This window comes from Acomys minous (genome assembly GCF_964271855.1).
Source record: "Acomys minous genome assembly, chromosome: 4".
Classification (NCBI taxonomy): Eukaryota; Metazoa; Chordata; class Mammalia; order Rodentia; family Muridae; genus Acomys; species Acomys minous.
In genome coordinates, this window is record NC_140486.1 from 13,171,305 (window position 1) to 13,195,607 (window position 24,303).

At 51.4% G+C, this 24,303-nt stretch overlaps 1 protein-coding gene across 4 annotated transcripts in view; it reads left to right on the forward strand.

Moving 5' to 3' along the window:
- CTIF (cap binding complex dependent translation initiation factor) overlaps positions 1-17,753 on the forward strand; it is a 258,794-nt gene extending 241,041 nt beyond the window's left edge. For all 4 annotated transcript variants that reach the window (XM_084780989.1, XM_084780992.1, XM_084780990.1 and 1 more), the window contains exons 11-12: positions 13,424-13,477; positions 15,120-17,753. In XM_084780989.1, coding sequence (XP_084637115.1) covers positions 13,424-13,477; positions 15,120-15,335 — 270 coding nt within the window. In that variant the 3' untranslated portion in view covers positions 15,336-17,753. The remainder of the gene's footprint in view (positions 1-13,423; positions 13,478-15,119) is intronic.
- The last annotated feature ends 6,550 nt before the right edge of the window (positions 17,754-24,303 follow it).

The following is a 24,303-nucleotide window of genomic DNA, read 5'->3' on the forward strand; positions in this document are numbered from 1 at the left end:
GGATTGGCCAAGGGACCGGGCAACCATAGCTGCGGTGGTTTAAGAGGGGCCATCCCTGAGTTGTTCGGCATCAATAGCCCCTCAGATTCTACCCTCACAAACTCCAGATCTGTGCCGCCAGACCTGTGGCCATCTCTCTCCTTAACACATCACCCCGGCCTGTCCACAGACCCCTTCAGACATCTAATGCCTAACGGACCCACCTCCTGCTCCCCAAATCGGCACCTCTTTGCAGGGCCACACACTTCTGGCTGCGCTAAGCCCAAAGCTGTCTCTGACTCTCACCCTATCCCATTCTGAGCCTGCCATATCTCAGGGGCTGTGGACCACCCTTGCAACCACCTTGAATCTGGTCACTCTGTTCTCTCTTTATGGTTCAGCTAGGTCACTGTACCTTCCACCTGAGGTATCAGCCAGAATTCTAACCATGTTTTCCTCCTCCAGCCCCCTGCCCCCTGCCCTGTTTCCATCTCCTCTGCTAATGCTGTAGACCACTGGTGTGAGAGAAGCCTCCTGGCCTAGAATACTCTTTTCTTCCTTCTTTCCCACTTACCCCCTGCTCTCCCAAGAACGGTCTCTCCCCAGGAAGACTCCCCTGAGCCACCTCTTCCACTCAGGTGAGACGAGCTCTGCTTGTCATCACACCCTCATCCTGTGCCCCACACAGTCCACTTAGTGGTAATGCGTGTTGAGCTGCCACTGGCAGAGCTGAGCTTGCTGTACACCAGCTGTTGTTCCGAATGGTTCGTGTGGATTGTCTGTCTTCATCCTTGCAGCAATCCACAAAAGAAGAGAGTATTGCAGATTCAAAAGCAGAGACACAAAGAGGTGACCATAAATTGTACAGCCCAAGTAAGTGGCTGAGTTAGGGTTAGGATCAGTCAGTCTGCCTTTATATCCTGCATTCCAAACATCCGTCTGCTGGGCCCTGGACCTCTTAATTGGATGGATGGGTGGATGGGTGTGTGGATTGTCGGATGGATGGACAAATAGGTGATTGGGTAGATGGACAAATGGGTGCTTGGATGGATGAATGGATGGGTGGGTGGGTGGATGAATAGATGTTTGAGTGGATACGTGGTTGAGTGGGGGAGGGTAGGTGGATGGATGGATGGATGGGTAGATATATACATTTTCCTACCTGTGGAGAAGTTGAAGGCAGGACATCATACCTTAAGCCTCTTGGTCACTGAGGGGCACTTTGGAGTATCTTTGCCCCAGACAATCCAAACTTTCTTCAGATCCAATCTTCTAGTCTCCCAAGAGGGCCAGCTAGGTACAAACCTACCATGAGCAATGTGAGGAAATCCAGCCTACACAGATACCAGAGGCTAGGAGAAACCAAATAGTTGCCTCCAGGGCCATGACTAGTCAGCCTCTGGCCAAGGACATTGGGGGAGCATTTAGGAAGACTTCAAGAAACAGAGGGAAGGGGGAAAAGAAGAGGAGGGAAGTGGGTAGAGAGAAAGGAAGGGGGAAGGTTGTGCGGTTGTCTTGAGGAATCTGGGAAGTAGAGGCAGTACGGAAGGTGTGCTCGGCAGAGGGAGTGGCAGGCGGAGGCTGGAGGCAGATGAAGCCAGGGTGGACAGCTCCCCGGGCCTGCGAACAGATAAGCTGGCCTAGAAGGCGGTCTGGAAGAGGAGCGAGGAGAAGCCAGGCCCTGATGGAAGTGGGCCAGGGAGCAGAAATGCCAACCTGAGCACTTTATCTCCTTGAGACACAGTCAGTTGAACACAGAAAGAAGGCAGGGAGAAAAAAAAAGTAATATTGACTTGAGGATTATTCATCTGAAAAGATTACCCCAGCTGTGATAGCACGGCCCCATTATTAAGTTTCTACTCTGCTAAGGGTGAGGCTCTGAAGCCAAACAAATTTCCAGGTGCCAATTAAAGTTTCTTATCTCTAGGTCTCTGAGACTTGGCCGAGTCCTCACTGAATCCCTTCTGAGGTCCCCAAGTAGCCCCAGGCCCTTTTCTCAGCCCAGGCCTGTCTGGCCTTCTGCTGGGTGCCTGCCACTCTGCGCACAGTGCTAATTATGCCCTTAGCACAGCCCTGTTATTCTCTGAACATTAACAGAGAGCACTTGTCCCAGACCCTGCTGTCACACCCACTTGGTCCTTGGTGACTGCCTTACATGCTAACCCAGCAAGGAGCTGACTGGGTTCTGTCACCTAAGGAACAGCCTTCAGTCCAGCTTCTGCAGTGTGGCTCCTGCCTCCATACCTTTTCCATCACAGGAAGGCCACACCTGTGACCAGGATCCAGATAGCTATTGGCGTTCATGTTCATGCCTTTTTTTTTTTTTTTTTTTTTTTTTTTTTTTTTTTGAGACAGGGTCTCTCTTTGTAGTCCAGGCTATTCTAGAGATTGAAGTATATACCAGGCTGGCCTCAAACTCACAGAGATCCGTCTGCCTCTTCTGAGTGCTGGGATTAAAGACATAAGCCACCATGTCCAGCTTTATGTTCATTTGTTTCTATGTTTAGTTAAATTTTTGGTTTTTTGTGGTAAGGTTTCTTTGTGTATCCCTGGCTGTCCTGGAACTTACTCTGTAGACTAGGCTGGCCTCAAACTCAGAGATCCGCCAGCCTCTGCCTCCCAAATGCTAGGATTAAAGGCGCGCACCGCCGCCACCACCACCTGGCATTTTACCTTCACTCTGAAATACAGCAAGCTAATATTGATACATGGGAGAGAATAATTCGAACAAAGTTTATTGCTTTTGCCTTTTTCCCAAATGACACACTCAATGGCAGAAGAACGGGACAGCATGTAACTGCGTCTGTTCCTCAAGGTCCTTGTTGGTCACCCTCCCCAACCCCCACCCCCACATCCCCACCCCTGCCCATAGAATCTGAACTGGGGTGTGTAACCCCTGGCAGTGGAAGAACAGATTCGCAAGTGTTGGTGTAGGCCTACCACAAAGAACCTCTAAGAAGCTTCTTCCTGCTGGGTACACGGGGAGGTGGATAGAGCAGCCCCACCACATTATCTTGGGCCTCCATCTCTGAGATAGGGCCCCTAGGCACGGGGAGCCACTTCCTTTGTAACAGGTGATGGCCTTCTTTGCTGCAGGTCCAGCACTCTGTTGACACTTACCTCCTCACCATCTCTAGTGACTCAGTCTATGTGTCTGGTGTCGAAAGGAGCCCTTCACGCTCCTCAAGGGGACAGCCTGTCTCTGAGGCGCTGCACGGGGACAAGGGGAATGCTGGAAGGGAGGAGGGGGCCTGACGAGAGGTGTGACCTGGCTAATGCTTTCGCAACCCAGGGACTCTGGTAGCTAGACAGCAGCAGCGCAGCCACCCCCCAGGAAGCTCACTCCATAAGAGGAAGGGACAGTTTCACAAGTTGAGCCTGGACCTGGTGAGCTGCCCACCGAGCTCTGGCATAGCACTGGGCCTGTTAGGAAATCAGGGAGACACTGCGTCTCCTGGGCAGGCGTCGCTTCTCACTCACCCCAGCCCTGCTCACTTCAGGCACTGGCTCCAGAGCCAGGCTGGCAGCTGGACAGGTGGCTGGGTGCCCTCTTGCCACAGGCCCGGTGCCCACGAAGCTACAGCTTGGAAAGTGTCCCTCTCCTGGGTCCCATGGTAAAGCCAGGGGGCTGTCAGGGACCATATCAGCAGGAGGACAGCGTGACAGTGACATTTAGGGAAAGATTCCAGACTCTTTCCTCCAGAGCTTTAGTTCCAACGCCCTCTTGTCCTTTCCTGTCAAGTGGAGATTCCTCTGTACACAACAAAAGAAAACCCCACCCAAAATGCCCAGCTCCTTCCTACCCCCACTTGAAGGGGAAGGTAAGTACCTTGTTACCATCCCCCGAGCCATGAAGGTGCATAGAGCTAGCATTTTAATATTGTATATTTGACCCAGCAAAAAGGGTCTGGAACAGGAAAGAGTATCCTTGCTATCTTGGGGGCTCCTTCGGAAGCCTCTGAGCCTGTCAATCAAATGAGATGTTCCTCAGTAGAGACACAGCCATAGGAATAGGTCCAAGGTCATTAATGAAAAGAGTCTAGATCCGAATGGGTGGGCTAGAGACGCCAGTAAATGCACCAGGGAGCTGTGCGTGCGGAAAAGCCACTGAGAATGAGTACAGCCACTGCGTGAGGTAGGCGAACCTTTCTGAGTATCTTTCCCGTTTCATAAGCTGTAAGTACAGCAGCCTAGAGGAGGTCTGTGATCATTGACTCCCACAGGCACTGTACTTTGAACACCGAGAGTACCCTATCCTTGCAGCATCCCCTTGCACCAGGCCTCACTTCAGATCAGCAGTCTACCCAAGTCATTCAGACTTGCTGCTGGGAATGCTCCTCCTCAGAGGCAGAGGACTGGCCTACTTGACTCCTTGAGGTCTTATTCCAACCCAGCAGTCACTCCTTCTACAGGCAAGTTGCTATGGAAACTATAACCTTGAATTTCCTGGCTCTGGGGCTGTGAAAATCACAACCTGAACCTTCCGTTGATGTGGGTTTTTCGATTAATTTCCTGTTTGATTGTTTACTTTAGAGAGCGGAAAATGCCTTTGCAGCAGCTAGGTCCCTTTACCCAGAGGCTGTCACACCCTCCCTGCAAAACCAGCAAGGTCAAGTCCAGGACTTGGGTGGGTGGAGGGGAGGGGGGTGAGGGACAGAGGCTAGGAGGCCCAGCTAGGGACAGAGGGCAGTCTGCCCATGTGCCCCTCCCCCGCTCTCCTCCTCAGCATGCCCTGCTTTTTTTTCTTGTTCTTCCCAGGGTCCCTGCATGATGAGACAGACTTAAAGGAGTTCTCACTCTGGCCCTAGTTGGGGAGCCTGGCCACCCACCCAGAGCCCCAGGCCTGGCCCCCAGCCAGCCTTAACCCTCCCTGACTCAGAGAACTATTGGGTGCTGAGTCAGATGCAAGCTGCAGTTATTCCATTCCTTGGAGGGTAATATGAGGTGATGGTCAGGGATGGCCCCTGTGCCTGGCTCCCTAGGCTAAGCTGCCCTACAGGCATCAGGGAGGAAGTCTTCCTTGTCATCTTTCTTTTATTTGCTGCAGCAAAGAGCCATGTGTGATGTACCAGTTGCCACGACTCCATCCCAATTCACTGTTTCTTGTGTGGGAGCAGGGATGGGGCAGGAAGAGGTTGGCAGGCAGGCTCAGGTGAGGCCCAGGGTCCAGCAGCTCCTCCCTTCAACGATAAACACTCTGCAATAGGGACAGCGTGTTGGCAACCCCAGGCCTTCCTCCCCATCCCTGTGCTCACCCGCAGAGAGAGGCAGGAACTCTGAGTCCACTGTATCAGTGGTACCTCTAAACCCATCAAAGAAGTAGTTGCCCTGTCTTCCTGACCAAAGAGGGGCTGTCATCGTCGCCAACTGCTTCCACGTGACAGGTGAAAACAGAATATGCCAAGCAAGCCAGGCGAGCAGTCACCTACCCTTCCCGCCTAGTTCTGCGTAACTCTCTGGATAACAATACTTAAATTGCATTGACTTGGAAACCAGACTGGACCTGGGTTCAAATCTCATTTTCTCATCTATTGAGTTCTCTCAGGGAACTTATTTTGCCTCTAGCCTGTTTCTGCCCCTCTAGCATGAGAAATCATGCCGTGTCTAACGGCGGTGGGGGCGGGGGGTTAAACAATGTACACCAAGCACCAAAAATGTACAGCAGGTTACAGGGGAGGTGCGCCCCCTCCCCGAAAAGGGGAACCCTCAGACTACCTCCGGTGTCTCCTGTCTACCCATGAAGCAAGATGAGTAGATGATGGGGTGACTCAAAACAGAAAAGACAAGGAGCTTCTAGAAAGAAGTGGGACGGGCACCACGGGCAAAGCTGGAAGGTGTTGACTACAGACGCGGCTGACTTCCTCGGTTCCACAGATGACCCCAGGGTCCTGAGAGTTCACAGCTGCGGGAGGTTCTACACAGAGCTCTCTCCCATGCAGGCCACTGACTGCGGTTTGGCCCCAAGACGAGCCACTGGAGCTGTGGCCCCTGGCTCTGTGTCCTACAGAAGGATTCAATGTCTGCACAGGGCCCCAGATTACATTTCCACTCTCGGGGGCCAGCTGTGGCATGAAGACTGCCCCCGTGTGACATTTAGTGTGGCCAGTTTGTAGGGGAGGTTTGCAAGCTCGGCAAGAAGGAAACTAATAATTCCCACTGGGCGCCTGGTCCGCAGCTAGGGTGTCTGCTCGCCTCCGTTAGAGGCTGGCAGCCAGGCCTCGGGCACAGCCTTGGACTGAACGTGAGGGCAAAAGTATGCAGTTCCTTGACATCTGACCCCGGCCACCCTACCAAGACTCCTTGTTAGGCTAATAGACAAGTGACATTCAGATACCTCTTTGGGGTATCTGAATGCAAGCCGCACAGACTGACAACGCTAACAAACGAACATGTGGCACGCTAACTCTAGCCCTACCCATAGCGGGGACAACATAAGCATCTACATAGATAGCTACACAGACCCTGCCCCACCTGCCTCTCAGAGGGAGAAAGCCTTTCTCTTATCCGAGGCTGATCTTGTCTTGATCCCTCTCTCTCCCAATTCTGCCCAACCTGGTCCAATCTGAAACATTTAAACAGGTTACAGATCCCCCCTGCCTCCGTACACATTCTTGTCAAGCCAACGCCGCTCTTTCTCTTGATATCCTGTGGGCAAGGTCTGAAGGAAAACAAGAGAGGCCGGAGAGAAAAAGAGGAAGAGACGGATGAGGGGGTCCCCAAGTGAAAGAAAGCAAGGATATATTCTTCCTATGTGTACTTTGAGCCTCCCTCCCATTCTTCAGCCCCGGGGGCCCCAGGCTCTCCCCGCCTCTGTCGCACACTGATGTCATCTTGGCAAAGGGCACCCTCTTTCTTAATCACTAAACCCATGGCACTGTGGTCATTGTTCATCTTACTTGACCTCTCCAAGCATTTGACCTGTTGACCTTGTACTTCCTGGAAATCTTGCCTTCCATGACGCTACTTCCTCTTGGTCCACTTTACTCTCTTCCTCCCCCTAGGGCCCATCCTCTTATCCTTTAGCAATTACTGATTCCAAGAGCAGACCCCCTCCCTCACCGTCTCTTCTTCCCATTTCATGTATTCTCCAGGTCCCCTCATTCACACCTAATGACCCTGACTGATCCTGGGTACAGAGCCAGGCAGCCACTCTCCCGCTTGTCATCTTCCAGACCGTTCCTAGGGACCGTGAACTTGGCGTTCCTGACACTGAGCTCACTAGCTCCTGCCTTCCTATAATGTCGGTGGCATTGCCATTCGTGCAGCCAGCTTCAGTGCCCCCCCCCAACCCAACCTCCATGCTTGCTGTAAATCTATTCTCTCTAACATGATCGCCCCCCCTCCCCCTTTTATACCTTCCTCAGTGCGACTCAATCCAAGCCACCACAGTTTCTTACTGTGCTTGTTGCCTCCAGGCCCAGCCCAAGCTTCCTGACTCTTGTTTATTCTCTACTTTGTGCAAGAAAGGCCCTTTGTTAAATATAAATATCGTCTGCTAGTCGTCCCTTACCCCCACCACCACCACCATGCCCCACTTAAAATCTTTCAGGGGCTCTCCAAAATCTTGAGATTAAAAACAAGACAAAACAGCAAACAAAAAAATACAAAATAAAAACTTGAGTAGCACAGCATCTAAATCCCGTTAGTGTTTGGCCCTGGCCTTGTTTGTCATGCCCCATTTCCCTGCCCTCTGCCCTGTGTGTTTTAGGTATCTTGGCACACTGTTGGCATAACGGCCAGTGCATCCGTGAACACGCCTCTCTCATCGTCTTAGCTTGTGGATATTCTTTGCAAAATGCCAGGAACAGTCCCCACTACCACCCTGCACCCCATGCTCCACCCCCACATACCTGGCAAAAGTCTCCTAGTCTTCCCTGCTGAGTCAGAAGTCTTCTCCCTATTCTTGTGTTTACACCATGTTTAGCATATAGTGAATGTTCCTTGATCCCCGGTGTATAGGAGGATGCATGCTTGTGTGCGTACGTGTCTGTGTGGATACGCGGCTTGTGTGGAGCAATGGGCAGATGGAGGGGCGTTTGGGTCAACGTGTAGATGGAAGGGTGGGTAAGCAGATGGATGAAAGGAAAAAGGGAACTGATGAATAAACAGTTGTCACCAGTGCAATCAAAGAACGGGCAAAGATCAATCCAGTGCCGTGAAAGCCCAGGTTGGCTACTGTCACCTGTCAGCAGAATTAAGAATTATGAGTTCCAGCTATCAGACTAAAAATTATCTAGTCTGGAAGAAATGAAAGCATTGTCTAAGGAAGAGGATGCTGACCCAGGACTCTGAGCGCCGTCCAGTTCTGCTCAGACTCGCTGTCTGTCTGGCTTATGCAAGCCATTTAACTACCAAGGCTTCGTTTCTCTGTCTATTAAGTAGAGATAATAAGGCCTGTGGCCTTTGCCTGTCTCCACAAGAGTGTCACGAGGGCACAAAGTGTGTTGGGATCTGCAGGGGAGATATATGTTTATAAAGATATAAATGTAATCATAGTAATAACACCTTACGCTTGAACCAGGCTTTGCTCTTTTCAAAGCACTTGCCCATATATTATCTCAGTTGACTCTCAAAACAGGGAGGCAGATATTATCCCCGTTCTCAGGTGAGGAAACTGAGGCTCAGCGTGATTAAGTGACAGGCCCTGGGTGACACTTAGTGACGGGAAGATCTTGACTCTTAGACTGCTGCACGTTTTTTGATGATAGCCTTTCTTGGGGTAGATTATCTGCCTCCCTGAACAGAGAGAACAAGACGTAATTGACCCTCTTCTCGATGACTCAAGGTCATTACTGTGAGTATCAGTTCCTGTGTAGTCTTTAGACTTGGCTGTGATGCGGGTCCAGAGCCAGCAGAGGCGCTGTAGTGTAGGTTAGACAGGCTCTGGTGACCGAAAGGCAGTGCAGGTGGCTATGTGAAGTCCCCAACGCGACAATCCATGACCCAAGTACCATGTGCTGGGGCTGTGTCCTCTTTTTCTCTCTCCTTTCTTTCCACTGTCAGTGTTTGTACCTGTCCCTAAGGTATCCTCCACCTGCAATCCTTTGATCTCCTTTTTAATCTTTCTGACCTTCAACTTCCACATTTTGATCTTGTCCTTACAAGTTCTGGTCATTCCAGCCAATCAGGGCGCTCTGATGGGCTCTGGTCTCCAGCAAGATGGCCAGTGTACTCTAGTCTGTAAACTTTTTTTTTTTTTTGAGACAAAGTTTTTCTATGTAGCCTTGGCTATCCTATTCTTGCTTTATAGACCAGGCTGGCCTCGAACTCACAGCAATCCTCCTGCCTCTGCCTCCTGAGTGCTGGGATAGTCTATAAACTTTTTTATCTTGCACCCTCCTACTACCCCCAGCCCACACAGAACCAGTGCTGCTGATAACAGGGTCAGAGTGCACTTTGGCTGTAAGCATAGTGTGTGAGGCAGCTGGGTCTGTTCCCCAAGACTACAAAATGTGCTTGTGGAAAGCTGGGGTGGTCAGGAAGGTCTGACTAGCATGCCTGGGGTTGACACCCTAACCAGTGAGACACAAAGCTGTGATTTCCTTTCTCATCGCTACCAGCACATCAAGGCAGCCCCACACCTCCTTCCATCAGCACCTTGTCTCTCCCTGCTGGGTGGCATCCCGAAGCCAGCCTGGTTCCATCCTGGGCACGCTGTGGGCAGCATGCCCGTGCCCCGTGGCCCTTCCCTGGGGGACTCAGGGATGCTCTTTCTCTAGTTGCTGTCAGGCCTCCCACAGCCTGGCTGGAGCACCTCAGCTTCTTCTCCCCGAGGGAGGATGTGATGGGTGTGCCCACAACAAGGCTCCGGCAGAGACAATAGCACAGGAATGTATTCGCTTCCTAGCAAACACTGTGTGGGCTCGTACAATTGCCTTGGATTCTCGTCCAAGAAATACATTTCATGGTGCAAGGGTGCGGGTGGCTTGCCTGCCCCAGCCCGCCTACATCCCTCTCTATGCCAAAGAGTTGGGTGAGGGGCGGCCTCTTCCCCACCCATACCTTCACCCCAAGAGTATACCACGCTGGTCCTTCATTGGTGGAACCCTTCTTCCTAAGAACAGTGGCTCAGAAGGACAGTCGATTCTCCCAGAGAGTTTGTCTCTGATTGCTATCTTTTTTCCCCCTTAAAAATAGCCAGTTTTTTGTTGTGGTGGTAGTAAAATATACATAACATAATATTTACCATTTTAACTATACTTTTACAGTAGTAAGCCTGTTCCCATTGCTTTGTAATCATCCCTACCAGCAACAGAGACTTTCTTATATTTCCCCAATTGAAAACTGTCTTTATTGACCCACTCCCACTTGTACCCCCCCAGTCCCTGTTAGCTACCATCTGCTTTCTCTCTCTGTGAATTTGTCTGGTCTCCTCTCCCTACCTCATAGAAGTAGAGCCATGCTGTATTTGTTCTTTTGCGCCTGGCTACTTTCATGTAGCAGTGTCTCGAAGGTCCGCTGAAGTGATAGTGCATGTCACAACTCCTTTTAGGGTTGAATATTATTCCCTTGTGTAGATGAATCATTTGTTTATCCTTTCCCCCTCTGCCTTTGACTACTGTCAATCATATAGCCACAAAGAACAGGTATTATGTGTGTTCAAGTGGCCACTCGTTTTTGAGACCAATCTTTGAGCTCAAGCAGCCGACTCCTGAAAAATCCCAAATAGAACACACATAAATGAGAGAAATGCTTGGCCCTTCAATATGCAAACAGGGTTCTGTTATTCAAAACCTAGCTGTCCCTTTGGGAACCTAGACTTGGGGAAAAAATGGGGCACTGAGCCAGATAGAAGAATGAGAAGGTTCTGTGCTTGGAAAGCTGTCTAGGATACCCACAAAGGGAGTCGCTGACAGGTCTGGGCAACCTTGGAGGGTACATTAAAAGGGGCTCCAGGGAGGAAGCCCTCACTGAAGGGGCCAGGTGACTCTCTTCTTAGCACAAAAAACAGCAGGTGGGGATTTCCTGACAATCCACAGAGCCAGAGCAAGGCCCTCAGAAGTCAACGGAGGAGGCTGACCTCTTGCGCTCAGCTCTAAAGGGTCCAGGGACCCACGTTCAACAGGTATCACCAAGAAGTAAGTCTGCATCTAAGCAGGTCAGAGTTCAGTGACAGGTGTCTTCTTCCTTATTATTCAAGGCAAGTTCTTTAAGTTAACCTGGAGCTCACTAGTTAGGTAGACCAGTAGGCCGTCGAACCCCAGGGGATCTTCCTGTCTCTGCCTCCCCAGGGCTGAGATTGTGAGTGTACCCCCTCACACCTGGGATTCTTACACAGGCTCTAGGGATCCAGCCCAGGCCCTCGTGCTTGTCAGACAAGCGCTTTCCTGCCTGGGGCATCTCCCCGGCTTCCCTTCAAGTACTCTCAGCATGCAGCAATGGGGAAGATGGGAGAAGGAAAAACACAGCCCTCAGTAACTTCCTTGAGAAAGCCCCAGCGGGCCTGGGTGACAGGGCCTATCTCACAATGTGATTTTTTTTTTTTTTTTTTGGCTTAGCACAGACTTTCCCAACCGCCAAATAAGAGATAAGGTAGGAAGAGGGAACCCTCCCACAGCTCTACTTGGGAGTCCTGAGCAGTCTTCCCTGTCCCAAGGAAGTGACGCAGGCTCTGCCATCTGCCCACATTGTATCCTTTATTCCTCTACTCCTTTTCCATCCCACTGTACTGTGTCCCAGGCTTCCCACAGATGAACACCACCCTGGCAGAGATAAAAGTCAAGAGAATTCCAGAAGCAAAGACCAGTGTGGAGGGAAGAGGCTGCTGTATGCTACACAGTCCGCTGTGCAGACGTATCAGGAAGTGGCCACGCTACCATCAGTCTTTTGCTCTAATAGAAAGAAGTAGATAATGGGTATGTTGTGTGAAGTGTGTAGGTACATGGTCAGAAGAAAGTTCTGGAAATAACGCTGGCTCAGAGGCTCCGAAGTTGGTGATTGTCACCATGTGGTCCTGGAATGGTGGTTCTCAACCATCCTAACGCTGTGACCTTTTAATACAGTTCCTCATATTGTGGTGATCCCCAACTATAACATTATTTCATTGCTACTTCATAACTGTAATTTTGTTACTTTGCTAATTTTATGGATTGTAATGTACATATCTGATCTGCAGGATATTTGACATGTGACTCCTGTGAAAAGGTCATTCAGCGCAATCCACAGATTGAGAACGGCTGCCCTAGATGTCACGGGCATGCGAGCTGTGTGTTTGCAGCAGCATCTGTTGTAATTCTGCACCGTGTCCTTTCTGACAGGGGAGGTGTGCGAGCCAGTGCTATTCACATCCCCCTCGCTGTTACCTTCCTAAAAAGATATATATATATATATGCCCCAAAGGCAGTGGCCTCTCAAATTGTCCTTTCTCTTGCCTTCTGCAGACATTGCTACCTTGGCAGCCTATCTTCCTGCCTCCCAACGACTCTTACTAGCAAATATTTTCTTTTTACTAAGCACCTGTGCCAGGGGCTGGGGACAAAGGTGGACAAATGAGGCTTTGATCTTATAGAGATTCATTTGTGATGGAGGGAGTAAGACATCAGGCACACCAGGAGAGATAAATGTGAGGGACCACAAAGAGATGTCAGTGGCAAGTGGATAGGCAATCAGTTACACACCAGGCTGCTACAGGGAGGCCTATCTGAGTCATGTGTGGGCGGGGCCAGAGTAGGGAGGGTAAGACATCAAGGTCTGTGGTTATGGGGTGGCCTAGAGTCTCCTAAGGACAAACTATTACAGAGATTGGAACTAGAACTGATCCACGTGAGGCATGCAGTTCTACACTGAAAATGCTGAGGGAAGAGCCAAATGTAGTGTCCACACCTGTAATCCTAGCGCTGGGGAGGCCAAGACCAGATGATTGCTAGTTTAAGACCACCCTGCACTATAGTACAAAACCTTGTCTCAAATGGGGGGAAGAAAATCAAGACATGGTGAGCACACCCCTGATCCCAAAACTTGGGCAGTAGAGACAGAGGCAACAGGACTTCAAGGTCATCCTCAGTTACATAGCAAATTCAAGGCTACCTTGGGCTACATGAGGCTTCTGTCAAAAAAAGAAAAAAAAAGTGAATTTTTATATTAGATGAGTTGTGTCTCAATTTCTAAAGAGAGAGTCCAAGAGTACAGGTTGGATCGGTGGAAGAAATCTTAGTGAGATGTGCTCACAGCAGCCTGGCCGTGGCCATGGTTAAAATGCACTCGCTGGGGATGACTCACAGTTGGCGTTGAGCTTGCAATGTTGCACCAATGAAGAACAGTGTTTGATGGCTCAGCTCCCTCCCATAGCCTGGCCCTGGCTCCTGGGCCAGTGGAGGAGATGCTGGTCACCAAGAGCATCAAAGCCAGGACAGGAGTGAGCACAACCAACCATCATGGCCCACCTGCAGGGGCGAGCTGCCGGTGTCCAGCCTAACTGCTTTCTTCTCTGCCCTCTCTTCCACAGCTCTTGCAGTCTCAGGATGTGAAGGAAGACGCTGTCCTCTGCTGCTCCATGGAGGTGAGCAGCGGCCTCAGATGGCCTAATCCCAGACTCATGAACCCCCAGGCCTCACAGTTGGTTGGGGGGGGCAGAATGGGGGGCCTGGGAGGGAGTGGAGCAAGAGTCACTGGAGCAGCCACTGGTCCGGAGATGTCTGTGGAGCCAGGCTTGTAGAGGATTTCTCTCTAAGGGAATCAATACAGGCTGACACTGTCCACTTCCCTGTCCCAAGACCCCCTGCTATGTGGATCAGGCATACCACACAAATGACTTAAGACGTTGCTGGTGACTGGCTGGCTGCCCCCTAGCAAAGACTTCCCTTCACTCCTGTGATGTGCAATCAGGAGAAGGTGGCAAATGCTCACTTGGTTCTTGGGAGGCACTATACCTGATCTCAAGAGGTAGCCACTGAATGCTGAAACTTCTTCTGGAATCTTCCTTCCAAGGCTGGCTGGGACCTTGGGGCAGATATTTGCCCTCTACAGATAGCCCAGAAGTCACTCAGGGTGGCACACAGAGAAAGGGGGGCCTTCCAGCATGGGGAGCCAGCCTGCCCATGCTAGCTAGCATACTATATGCTTAGGCAGCTCCATCCAAGTTGCGAAGGCCACACCCCTGGAGCTTACAGATCCCAAGAGCCTGCGCAGCAGCCTCGGTTGGATGGACGGTCGTGACTGTTATTGGTTGGGCTCCAGCTGGGCACCTGCGAGATGCTTGGGGAGATGAGAAGAAAAGATGGGAGGAGGTTCCTTCTTTCTGTTCCTTCAGATTGCGTCAAGGCCGGGCACATGCGCAGTGGCTGGGGAGTGTATGGGAAGTGTGTAATGCTGGAAATCAGGGGAGGGAAGGGAGGAAAGGCTTTGTGGGAAAGGTGGGGCCCAGAAAATCGGGTAAGACAAGCCAGGGTGCAGTGACAGTGAGGGTCAGATTGTATGGAAAGGGTCCTGCAGGGCTTGTTAACCAGAAGTCCAGAAAGACTGGAGCTTCTCCTGGCCAGGTTTGGGGGTAGTTTGTTTGTTTGTTTGTTTGTTTGTTTGCTTCCTTGTTTTGTTTTGTTGTTTCTCCCAAGATGGATGGGTCTCCCAAGACTGCCTAGCTGGCCTTCTCTTTCAGTTCATATTTCTCTCCTATCTCTTATTACAAATGTGGGTAGAGGTCAGCTCCGGGGGCTTAGAGGTAGGTTTTTTGCTTAGAAAGGAGACCCATCTTCCCTCATGTTCCACACAGGCACATGTAGGCACTGAGCACTGATCTCCAGAGCTATCCCTGGTGAATGGAAATTCTCACAGAGATATTTGATCCCCCAAGGGAGCAGACCAATGGGTCAAGGGAGGTTCTAAGTTATAGGCTGAGAAAGCTTCCTGCAGAAGCAGGGGGGTGGGGGGGTGGGGGGGAGCAGGTTCTGAGGTAGAAGACACAAAAGGTGAGTTCCTGGTGAGTTGCTGTCAGGCTTGGGCAGCAGGCAATATCCTGGTTCCGGGCATTTCTGCTGGCAGATGGTTGTTAAATCTCACAGTTGGCTAGTCCTGCCTGGATCTGCATGTCCCTAGGACAATTCGGATCTTTTTGATCCTCGCCTCCAGCCTACCCAACCAAATATTTAAAGGGTTTATATTATGGGGGGTCCAAGCCCCATCCTGACCACACTTTTCACCCACAGCTACAAAGCACGGGCCGGCTGCTAGAGGAACAGGTGCCTGAGATGATGACGGAGCTCCTAGCCAGCGCACGAGATAAGATGCTGTGCCCCTCAGAGTCCATGCTAACCAGGTCCCTGCTCCTGGAGGTCATCGAACTCCACGCCAACAGCTGGAACCCTCTGACGCCCCCCATCACGCAGTACTACAACAGGACCATCCAGAAACTGACAGCCTGACAGACAAGGGGGCCTGGCGGGCAGCCCGTGGGCAAGCTGGGGCCCTGGCGCACGGGGCCAGATGGACAGGCGAAAGGACAGGGGTGGCCCTGGCGGGAAAGCGAATTGAGCAGGGAGGCAGGCAGCGAGGAGGGTGGCCAGTCTGGAGCCAGCCGAGGAGGGGATTGGCTCACTCAGAAGAGCTCTACCCACCCCCCACTCCCCACGCCCCACCCCCTGTGCAGCCCCCAAGCCTGAGCTTGTGGCAGCTCCCACCAAGAGAAGCATGTTTCTTTGTCCTGGTGGTCACCCGCCGCCCTTGCTCTCCCCTCCTTGCTCTCCTCAGTTCTAGTCCTCCCCGCCCCCTACCTTCCAACCCATCACCCCCACCTCCCCTTAGTAGAGCTTTATGGGAGGAATCTCTGCCTCTCCTCACTGTCTCCAGCCGCCTCTCAGCCTCCCACACCTCTGGCCACCGCTTGGGTCAGCCAGGACTGCTGAAGGCTGAAAAAGTGGGTCGAGACGGCTCTCATTGTTCCCACGTGCTGTCAGCCACAGTCGCCAACTGGCAGCAGGCAACGCGGAGCAGATGTCTGTGGAGGACAAAGGCAGGCACGGTCCCCACCAGCCGCCCGCCCCGTAATTGGCGGCCTTTGTCAGCCCCGGTGGAGCTGGGGAGCGGCTTTTTTCCCCCTCTAACCTCCTAACCTCCACCCTCCTAACTTCGGATTCCTCCTACCCTCGGCCTCCAGCCCCAGGGCCTGCTGCTCCCCAAGGCAGAGAAGGGAGCTGGGGCTCACAGCTCAGCTTGAACCCTTTTATTTTGTTTTTCAAAAGTCGGTCGCTTTGAAGTCTCTTTTCTCAATGAAAATGCCCTCGGATGTGATCACACAGCCACCCCCCTCAAGGATCCCCCTGATTAGTGGGAGAGGAAACCCTGCCCCCTCTGGAAAGAATCTAGCCAGGATCCAGCTAATAATTGGAACCCTCTGCCCCAATGGGGGTCCCTGCTGGAATCCTGTGTTCCTGGGCCCCTGTCCTGCAGTGCCTCTGGTCTTGTCCACTGCTAGCTTCCAAAGGGCTGATACTGTCCCCCCTTGACTGCCTTAGGACCTGCCCTGGCCCCTGCTATGGCAAACAGGGCCAGAAACGACGCTGGCAAATTAAAACCAAATGCAAGTCTGGTCCAAGCAACTGTTGGAGGAAGAGCCCACTGCTGGCTCCAAGGGACTTGGAGCCTCATTCACAGTCTGTGCCCTTGCCCTCACCTCATCCCAGGCACGACCCAAAAGCCCTGCCTCCAAGGCTGCTGGGGAGAGGGCAAACTGTGGGGTCATGACTGGGACAGTTTGGCAGGTGACCAGGCAGGCAGCCAGATGAAGTTCTTCATGGCTAGAAGCGAAGCTATGGATTCTTGGAAGGCTTGGGTCCCAGGGAGCAACCCCCTTCTCTAACAGCTAGGGAAGAGGATGAGGCAGTGGTCCAAGAGGCTGGTCTCCGGGTGGTGCCCCGGCGGCTCCTTGGCCTCACCTCTGGGAAGCTGGAATGCACACTTTGATGACCCAAGCCCAGTGGCTTCCCAGTTTGCTCCTTGTACTGGAACTGGTCGTGCCTGGGCTATGTTTGGAGGCTCTTGAGCAGTAGTTCTTAACCCGTGAGTCGAGACCCCTTTGTGGGGCGGTTGAACAACCCTTTCACAGGGGTCACGTGTCAGATAGCCCGCATATCAGATATTTACGTTACGATTCATAACAGTAGAAAAATTATAGCTATGAAGTAGCAGCGACAATAATTTTATGGTGGGTGGGGGCGCGCCACATGAGGAAAAACATGAACATTAAAGAGTCGAAGCATCAGGGAGGTTGAGAACCTCTGCTCTTGAGCCTTCCTAGCTCAGTTCAGGGTGCCTAAAGTGAAACCTACAGAAGGTTTTTCTTAATTGTTCCAAGTCTAGAAGAATAGAGAGGGAAGTGGGTAGGGGAGGGAGAGCTCCCTCCCCAGTTCTCCCTGGCTCTCTCCAACCAAAATCTTCAGGTCCCAACATGGGGCCTCCCTCAAAAGGACCTGCCGGGAATAACAGAGGTCAATGGCCACCCCCGCGTTGATGTCTTCCCTTTTCCTCTCCTTCCCATCTTTCTTTCCTCTGCTTCTTGCTGCCTCGTCTCCCGCTCCAGCCGTGAGGCTGAGCCCGGAGCCCAGGGACAGTGCAAGCCCCACAGGAGGTGTTGAGGGAAGAGCAGGGCAGATGGACTGCCCAGAGAAGGCACCAGGGAAATCATGAGTGTGTGTGGAGTTGGGCAGCCCAGGCCCAAGGGCACCTGCTCCCCGTGCAGCCTTGGGGAGCCACAGTGTGCTTGCATAGGCCTGCTTCCCAGGTGTCTATATACAGTGGTGTGCGTGCTTACGTGTGTGTGTGTGTGTGTGTGTGTGTGTGTGTGTGTGTGTGTGTGTGTACGTACATGTGCCCATGCACGCACATGTGTAATAAGCATCTGCTAAAGACTGAAGCCGGACCATGAGGAAGAAAGAGGCTGATGGTAGGGAGGTCTCCTAGACTCCTCCTTGGGTTTATAGAGTAGGCTCCATACGGGGGCTCCCAAACACTGTGTAGAGGGGCTGGTGTCCCCTAAGGAGGCAGAGACCATGGCTACGTGAGCACCATGAGCCTAATGCAACTCCTTCTTAATGGCCTATTGGGGGGGGTCTTGCCTCAAGAGAAGCCTTTCTTAGGGCCTTGAGGACCAGTATGAAGATGCAAGATATAAATATGTATACATATATAAATATATTTTTAATTACATGTTGTGTCCCGGTGGTGCCAGACTTACAGTTTGCCCAGTGTATTCCATTGCTTGAAAGCACTTCCTGGCCCATCCTTGTGTGTCACTACCAATGTCTGTCTGTCTGTTTTAAGTGCAGATTCCTGCTACTTCCTCAGACGTGTAAAGGAAACCTTATTTTATTTTATTTTTTAAAGAAACAACAGGAAGGCCTAAAAATCTTTGTGTAGCCCTGGCTGTCCTAGAACTCACTCTGTAGACCAGGATGGTCTCAAGCTCACAGAGATCCACCTGCCTCTGCCTCCCGAGTGCTAGGATTAAAGGCCTGTGCCACCACTGCCTGAACAGCTTCCTGTGGGAGACTACTCAGGCAGTAAGTGGGGGACGTGCAGGCACCTGACCTCCCCAGGCCAGAGGTTCCCCACCTCTGAATGAATAAACCGAAGGCAAAGCGGGATACCTGGCTGTCGCCTCTCTCAGGCTGGTGTTGTCCCGTCTGGCCATGATGATGTGGTATTGAGCCTTTTCAGACTTCCCCACCTGTCAGGGTGAGTTGGTCCTTGTTCTCCACTCAAGTGGCCTGCTTGTCACTGTCCTCCTCATGAACTGGCCATATTGCCTACGCTCTGGGACCACAGCTCCTGCAGGACTCCCAACCCCCCCTGGACAAGGCCAGGAGCCCCACCATCGACCATGGGGAACATGTGCCCCCCAAACCATTCTTCATCCATGCACCCTTCCTTATCCAGTCTGTACCCCTTTGCAGTTTGGGGATCATCTTGTCCATCTATGTAAATGTAAATGTTGACCCAATTGGTATTTATTCTGATTTTTATTGTATTTTATTTTATTTTGTCTGAAGGGTGGGGGGGTGGGAAGTATAGTGCTGGTGGCACCCAAGCTGCAGGGATGGAGCCCAGGCAGCCCGGGAGCCAAGAGAAGCAGCTCCTTGGGTCCACTAAAGAAGGCAGCCTCTGAGTAGGCTGTTATCTGGCATCAGAAGCCAGACAGTGTTTTTTTGTCCCAGACACTCAGGCCTTCCCATGGCGTGATGTCCCTCAGCTGCCTGGCACTGTGTTGGAAAACCTCTGACTAGGTCGTTGAGAAGGTGGGTCGGAGAGAATCGAATTCTCCTCTGCTCAGGGCACTTGTACCAGAAGACCTGGAGCCTGGCCTGAGGCAGCGGGGAGCCTGACAACAGGACCTACCTCCCTGGAGCAGGGTCTGGAGAGTCCCGCCAAAGCTATGGGCCAATCCTGCTCGCGCCATCCCCTTCCGTCCACCTGCTTCCTAGCGGAACCCAAACTACAAGTGGGTTTTAAAAAAATAATAATAAATGATACCAAAACCACAAAAGTGTGCCGAGTCTTTCTTCTCTGTATTGAGGAGAGTCTTCACCATCTGGCCACTGGCCAGAGCAAGAGCAGACTCTGGGACCTGAAAGGGCTCATGCGAGATAACGCGGGCAAAGGAACGGGACTTCTGTCTCTAAAAGCTGGCCTCTGAGGCCAAGTCAGGGTGATGGAATTTTCTGAAGAAAATGGCTTTTGTGATAGCTTTGGCTTGTTATAAATTTAGCCAGCCCCTAGACCTACTGCATCCCAAGAAATGTCCCCATAGCGTTTGGCAGTGTCTCCCTCTAACAGGCCTGAGACTCTGGCAAAGTCGGCAGCAAATAGCTGTCCAGTCTCAGAGGTTCAAAATCGTCTTTCATCAAGTCCTAAATGAGCCCCATGAGGTGCATGTGATAGCGTGCCCTCGTTTCACGGTTTCTTGCATGGAGAAGCCTGGGAACACTACCTCTTAGGAACAACTCCTCCCTGTAGAGCACCCACCTCCTCAGGCAGGCACAGAGCAGCCCAGGGTACCTGGAGAGGACGTATTGAGATTCAGTCATTGCTCAGGACTGAGTCAAATGCCTCCATGACGCTGCCTGAGGATTACCAAATGTACACAACTTGGGTAGAAGGAAGTGATGGTTTAATCAAATGATGGAGATTTTTGTCAAGCCAATTTATGAAAATATGAAGGAGTAGGAGTACAGACGAGGTCAAAGGAGAAGTGTTTGAAGATGACTCCCAGGGAGAAAAGGGGGGTCCAACCCTGAAACTTCACCCAAAGGGTTGATTCTGGGTGACTTGGTCCTGCTTAGAAGGTACAGATCTGGCTGGAGAGATGGCTCAGTGGTTAAGAGCGCCACCTGCTCTTCCAGAGGTCCTGAGTTCAATTCCCAGCAACCACATGGTGGCTCACAACCACCTATAATGTAATTTGAAAACCTCTTCTGCAGATAAAGCACTCATATGCAATAAATAAAATAAATAAATCTTTAAAAAAAAAAAAAGAAGGTACAGATCACTGAGTCCCATGCAGCCTGTCATCAAACACAAAATGTCCCTGCCCTGTACTTCACTCCCATCTCTGCTAATGTGCCTCCTCTCTCTTGTAAAGAACAGGCTACATTTGTCCTACTAGCTCTATGGAAATGCAAAAGACGAAAACTTCGTTTTGAGTGACCCATCTAGAATGCTTACACCACAAGACTTCGAAAGGCCTTTAGAGTACTAAAGCAAAGATTGGGAACAGATTGGGAGCCAAAGCAGAGGCTGGACACTGGACAGGGACACAGAGCTTCTGCCTGAGGTTCATGCTGTCATGGAAGAGGGCAGACAAGTGGTGTTTGGAGTTGACTGGCTTGGTCTACTGATTTTTAGGGGGGTGTGTGTGTGTATGTGTGTGTGTGTGTGTGTGTGTGTGTGTGTATGTGTGTGTGTGTGTGTATGTGTGTGTGTGTGTGTGTGTGTGTGTGTGTGTGTGTGTGTGTGTGTGGCCTGCATGGTCTGTGCACCACATGTGTTCTTGATGCCCTCAGGGGTCAGAAGGTGGCATCAGCTCTTCTGCAACTGGAGTTCTGGGTGTGGTTGTGAGCCACCATGTGTGTGCCGGGAACAGAACCCTGGTCCTCTACAAGAGCAACAAGTACTCTTAACTGCTAACCATATCTCCAGCCCCTTGTTTTTGTGTTTGTTGTCTATGTGCATGGTGTGTGTCTGTTTGTGTACGTGTGTGCATGTGTATGTGTGTGTGTGTGTGTGTGTGTGTGTGTGTGTGTGTGTGTGTGTGTGCATACCTGTGTGTGCTTGCTTTTGCCTTTACAAAGGTTCCGGGAATTGAACTCGGGTTGCCAGGACTGCACCACAAGCACCTCTCCCCACTGAGCCATCTTGAATTTTTTTGTGGTGTTGGATATGGAGCCGGAAGCCTCATGAAGCTTTGCCACTGAGCTGCACTCCATACCAGCTGAGCAGTTCTGACCTGCGCCAAGGGTGAACAGTGCAAGAGCCAGGGCCAGCCTGAGAGCCAAGAAAGCCTGCTGTCGTTCTGCCCCACGCCCTGTCCCCTGCAGACACTCAGACAAAGGAGCAGCCAGCTGCCTGCTGAGGTGGGGCCAGAGCAGGCTCCCCAGCTTCCCTCCAGGCTTAGGGAGACCAGGGCCAACCAGGGCTTTCTGCATAAGTGTGGGAGGACCTTGCAAAGTTTGGATCCTTATGTTTTACTGGGTCCCAGTTTCCAAGGGCAGTGGCTCTCAGGTGGCCAGGAGAGAACAGAGTCCCTGTGGGGTGGACACTTCAAGGGTTAGGTCAAAAACTAGATCGCTAGAAATTTTTTTCAAACTCTATGCTGAAACAGGACACACCCACACAGCATAGCTTCCAGAATCCTGACCCCAGAGAACCCCTTTTCTGACTAAGGGTGTGTGGGTATGTTATATCTTGGATGGGGTGCCAGAGAAAAAGGGTTGAGAGCCACTGTCTGCCCCCCGGGAGCACAGTACAATGTTGACCATGAAGGACAGTGATGGGCTTGTAGAACTGGCACCTGCAGTGGGCCTTACAGCCATACTCTGGGCTGTGGTGCTGGGGTTTGCCACTGTGGCTGAACTGTGGTGGCAAGCACATTCAGAGTGGGGAGTGTCTGATTCAAGGTCGTCTGTGATACTTATGGGCCCTAAACACTTTTGCTTTCATAAGCCTGCTTCTCTCTCTCTGTGGGGTGTGTGTGTGTGTGTGTGTGTGTGTGTGTGTGTGTGTGTGTGTGTGTGTGTGTATAAACTGGATTTCACGGCTATATTATTAAACAGATAGATAAATCAATAATTATTTAAAACAGTTTCCTAAAAGTTACATCTTCGTTCTAACTGTTTTGTTTTGTTTTGTTTTTGTTTTTTGAAACAGGGTTTCTCTGTATAGCCTTGACTATCCTGGACTCACTTTGTAGACCAGGCTGGCCTCTAACTCAAAGTGATACGCCTGCCTCTACCTCCCAAGTGCTGGGATTAAAGGCATGTGCTACCACCACCTGGCTTTTTTTTCCCCTAACTTTAAAAGAAATCTCTGCCAGTATCTCCAAATGCTACCATACTAAACCTTAGAATGCCAAGTGAGCTAGACGCTGGTTCCTCACATCATAGTAGCATGCTATGCGATCTTAGCCACCAAATTCCTGTTTCTGAGACCCATTCTGTGCCCCCAGTGCTTTCAGATTGCTTTTCCTAATTCCCCAGGGCATTAGGGAAATACATTCAGAAAGTGAGAGCTAGCAACAGTCTGCTGTGTCAGCCTCCCAGGCAGCAGAGGGTCCCAGACCACAGCCATCCACCCACAAACCCAGCCCAATTGCTGGATGTCCTGGTGCAAGGCTCTGACAATGGCATGCCGATGACAGAGAGCCAATGCCTGACTTAGGGCCTCAGGTAACACTACAGGGCTTGTCCAGGCTCATTCCCAGTCTAGAAAGAAAGGACAGCCCCTCCCTACCAGGTGACAACAAGACTTGCATGAGGAAAACCAGCTAGAAAACTGAGAGCAAACTTCTATCGCGTTTCTCCTTTTCAATACAAGTGTCTAATCAGCAGCTGAATTTTAAAGATGCTCATTCACTCCCTCCCGGGCACAACACCTTGTAGTCCGGTCCTCTCTATAACTTGTATTTGGATGAGCCAACTGTGACAAGTTCCATAACAGCCAGTCATGTCTGCACAGTTTCAACTCAAGCCACACAAGCATCACTCCCACTAATCACCAGTGTGACTTGGAGCCACTTGGGGCAGGGGTGGAGGTGGGGTGGGGAGGATGTCCCCGAGTGCTGGGATTCCCAGTGTGCACCACCATGTGTAGGGCTTCCGAAGACCATCCCGCTGAGCTGAGTTGAAGAAGAATGGGTCCCCAGTTTGTTCTTAATCTCTGAGAACTAGCTCTAGTGGGGTGGGGCAGGGGGACTGTCATACCCAGGGTTCTAGAAGCCTCGTTCAGCCCTCACCCTTCTCGTCATGATACAAGACATCCAGCCTGCTCCAGCCCATCTGCTTCCAGGGCACAGCAGGGGCTCTGGTCAGGGCTCTTGGCTCCTCTGGTGACCCAACAGATACAAAGGTGAACAAAATGGGCTCTGATCTTCACACCAGTTTGATCTCCCCGGCCCCCCAGGCACCTGGCACTGTCCACTGAGAGGTGATCATATGACTAACATGCCTCTTTAAACTATGATGCTTGTTTTGTTTTGTTTCATTTCCTTTTGTTTTGTTTTAAGACAGGGTTTCTCTGTAGCCCTGTCTGGCCTGGAGCTCACTCTGTAGACCAGACTGGCCTCGAACTCAAAGATCCGCCTGCCTCTGCCTCCTGAGTGCTGGCATCAAAGGTGTGCGCCACCGCCCCCTGACTTTTTTAAAAATGTTTTTTAATGTTAATCTCCATGGGGGTGTCCTGCACCCTGATTTCTGACCCTGCATGTTTGGCCTGTTCTTGAAGGCTCCCCACCAGCCATTGCTTGTTTGTGAGAATGAGGCTGCCTTTGGTTGGCTTGGATTTTTGCTTGCTTACTTGGTGACATGATCTTGCTGTGCAGCCCAAGTTGCTCACAAACTTGAGGCCATCCACCTCCCGCCTCCTGAAACTGCAGGCTTGGGCCATCACACCGGGTGAGTATTGCTTCCTTAAGTTCTAGATTCCCAAATGTCATAGAAAGTTAGCGTTGCTTCTCACGCTGTGTTCTGAGACCCTTTAGTCACCTCTGTTAATTTGGGGGGAGGAGGGATGCTAAAGCCAAGGTGTTCTGCTCAAACTACTTTGCCCCCCTCCCCCTCTCATCCTCTCAAACCCCATCTGATCTCTGTTGGAGTGTCCCCTCACTGCACTGGGTTTGTACTTAAC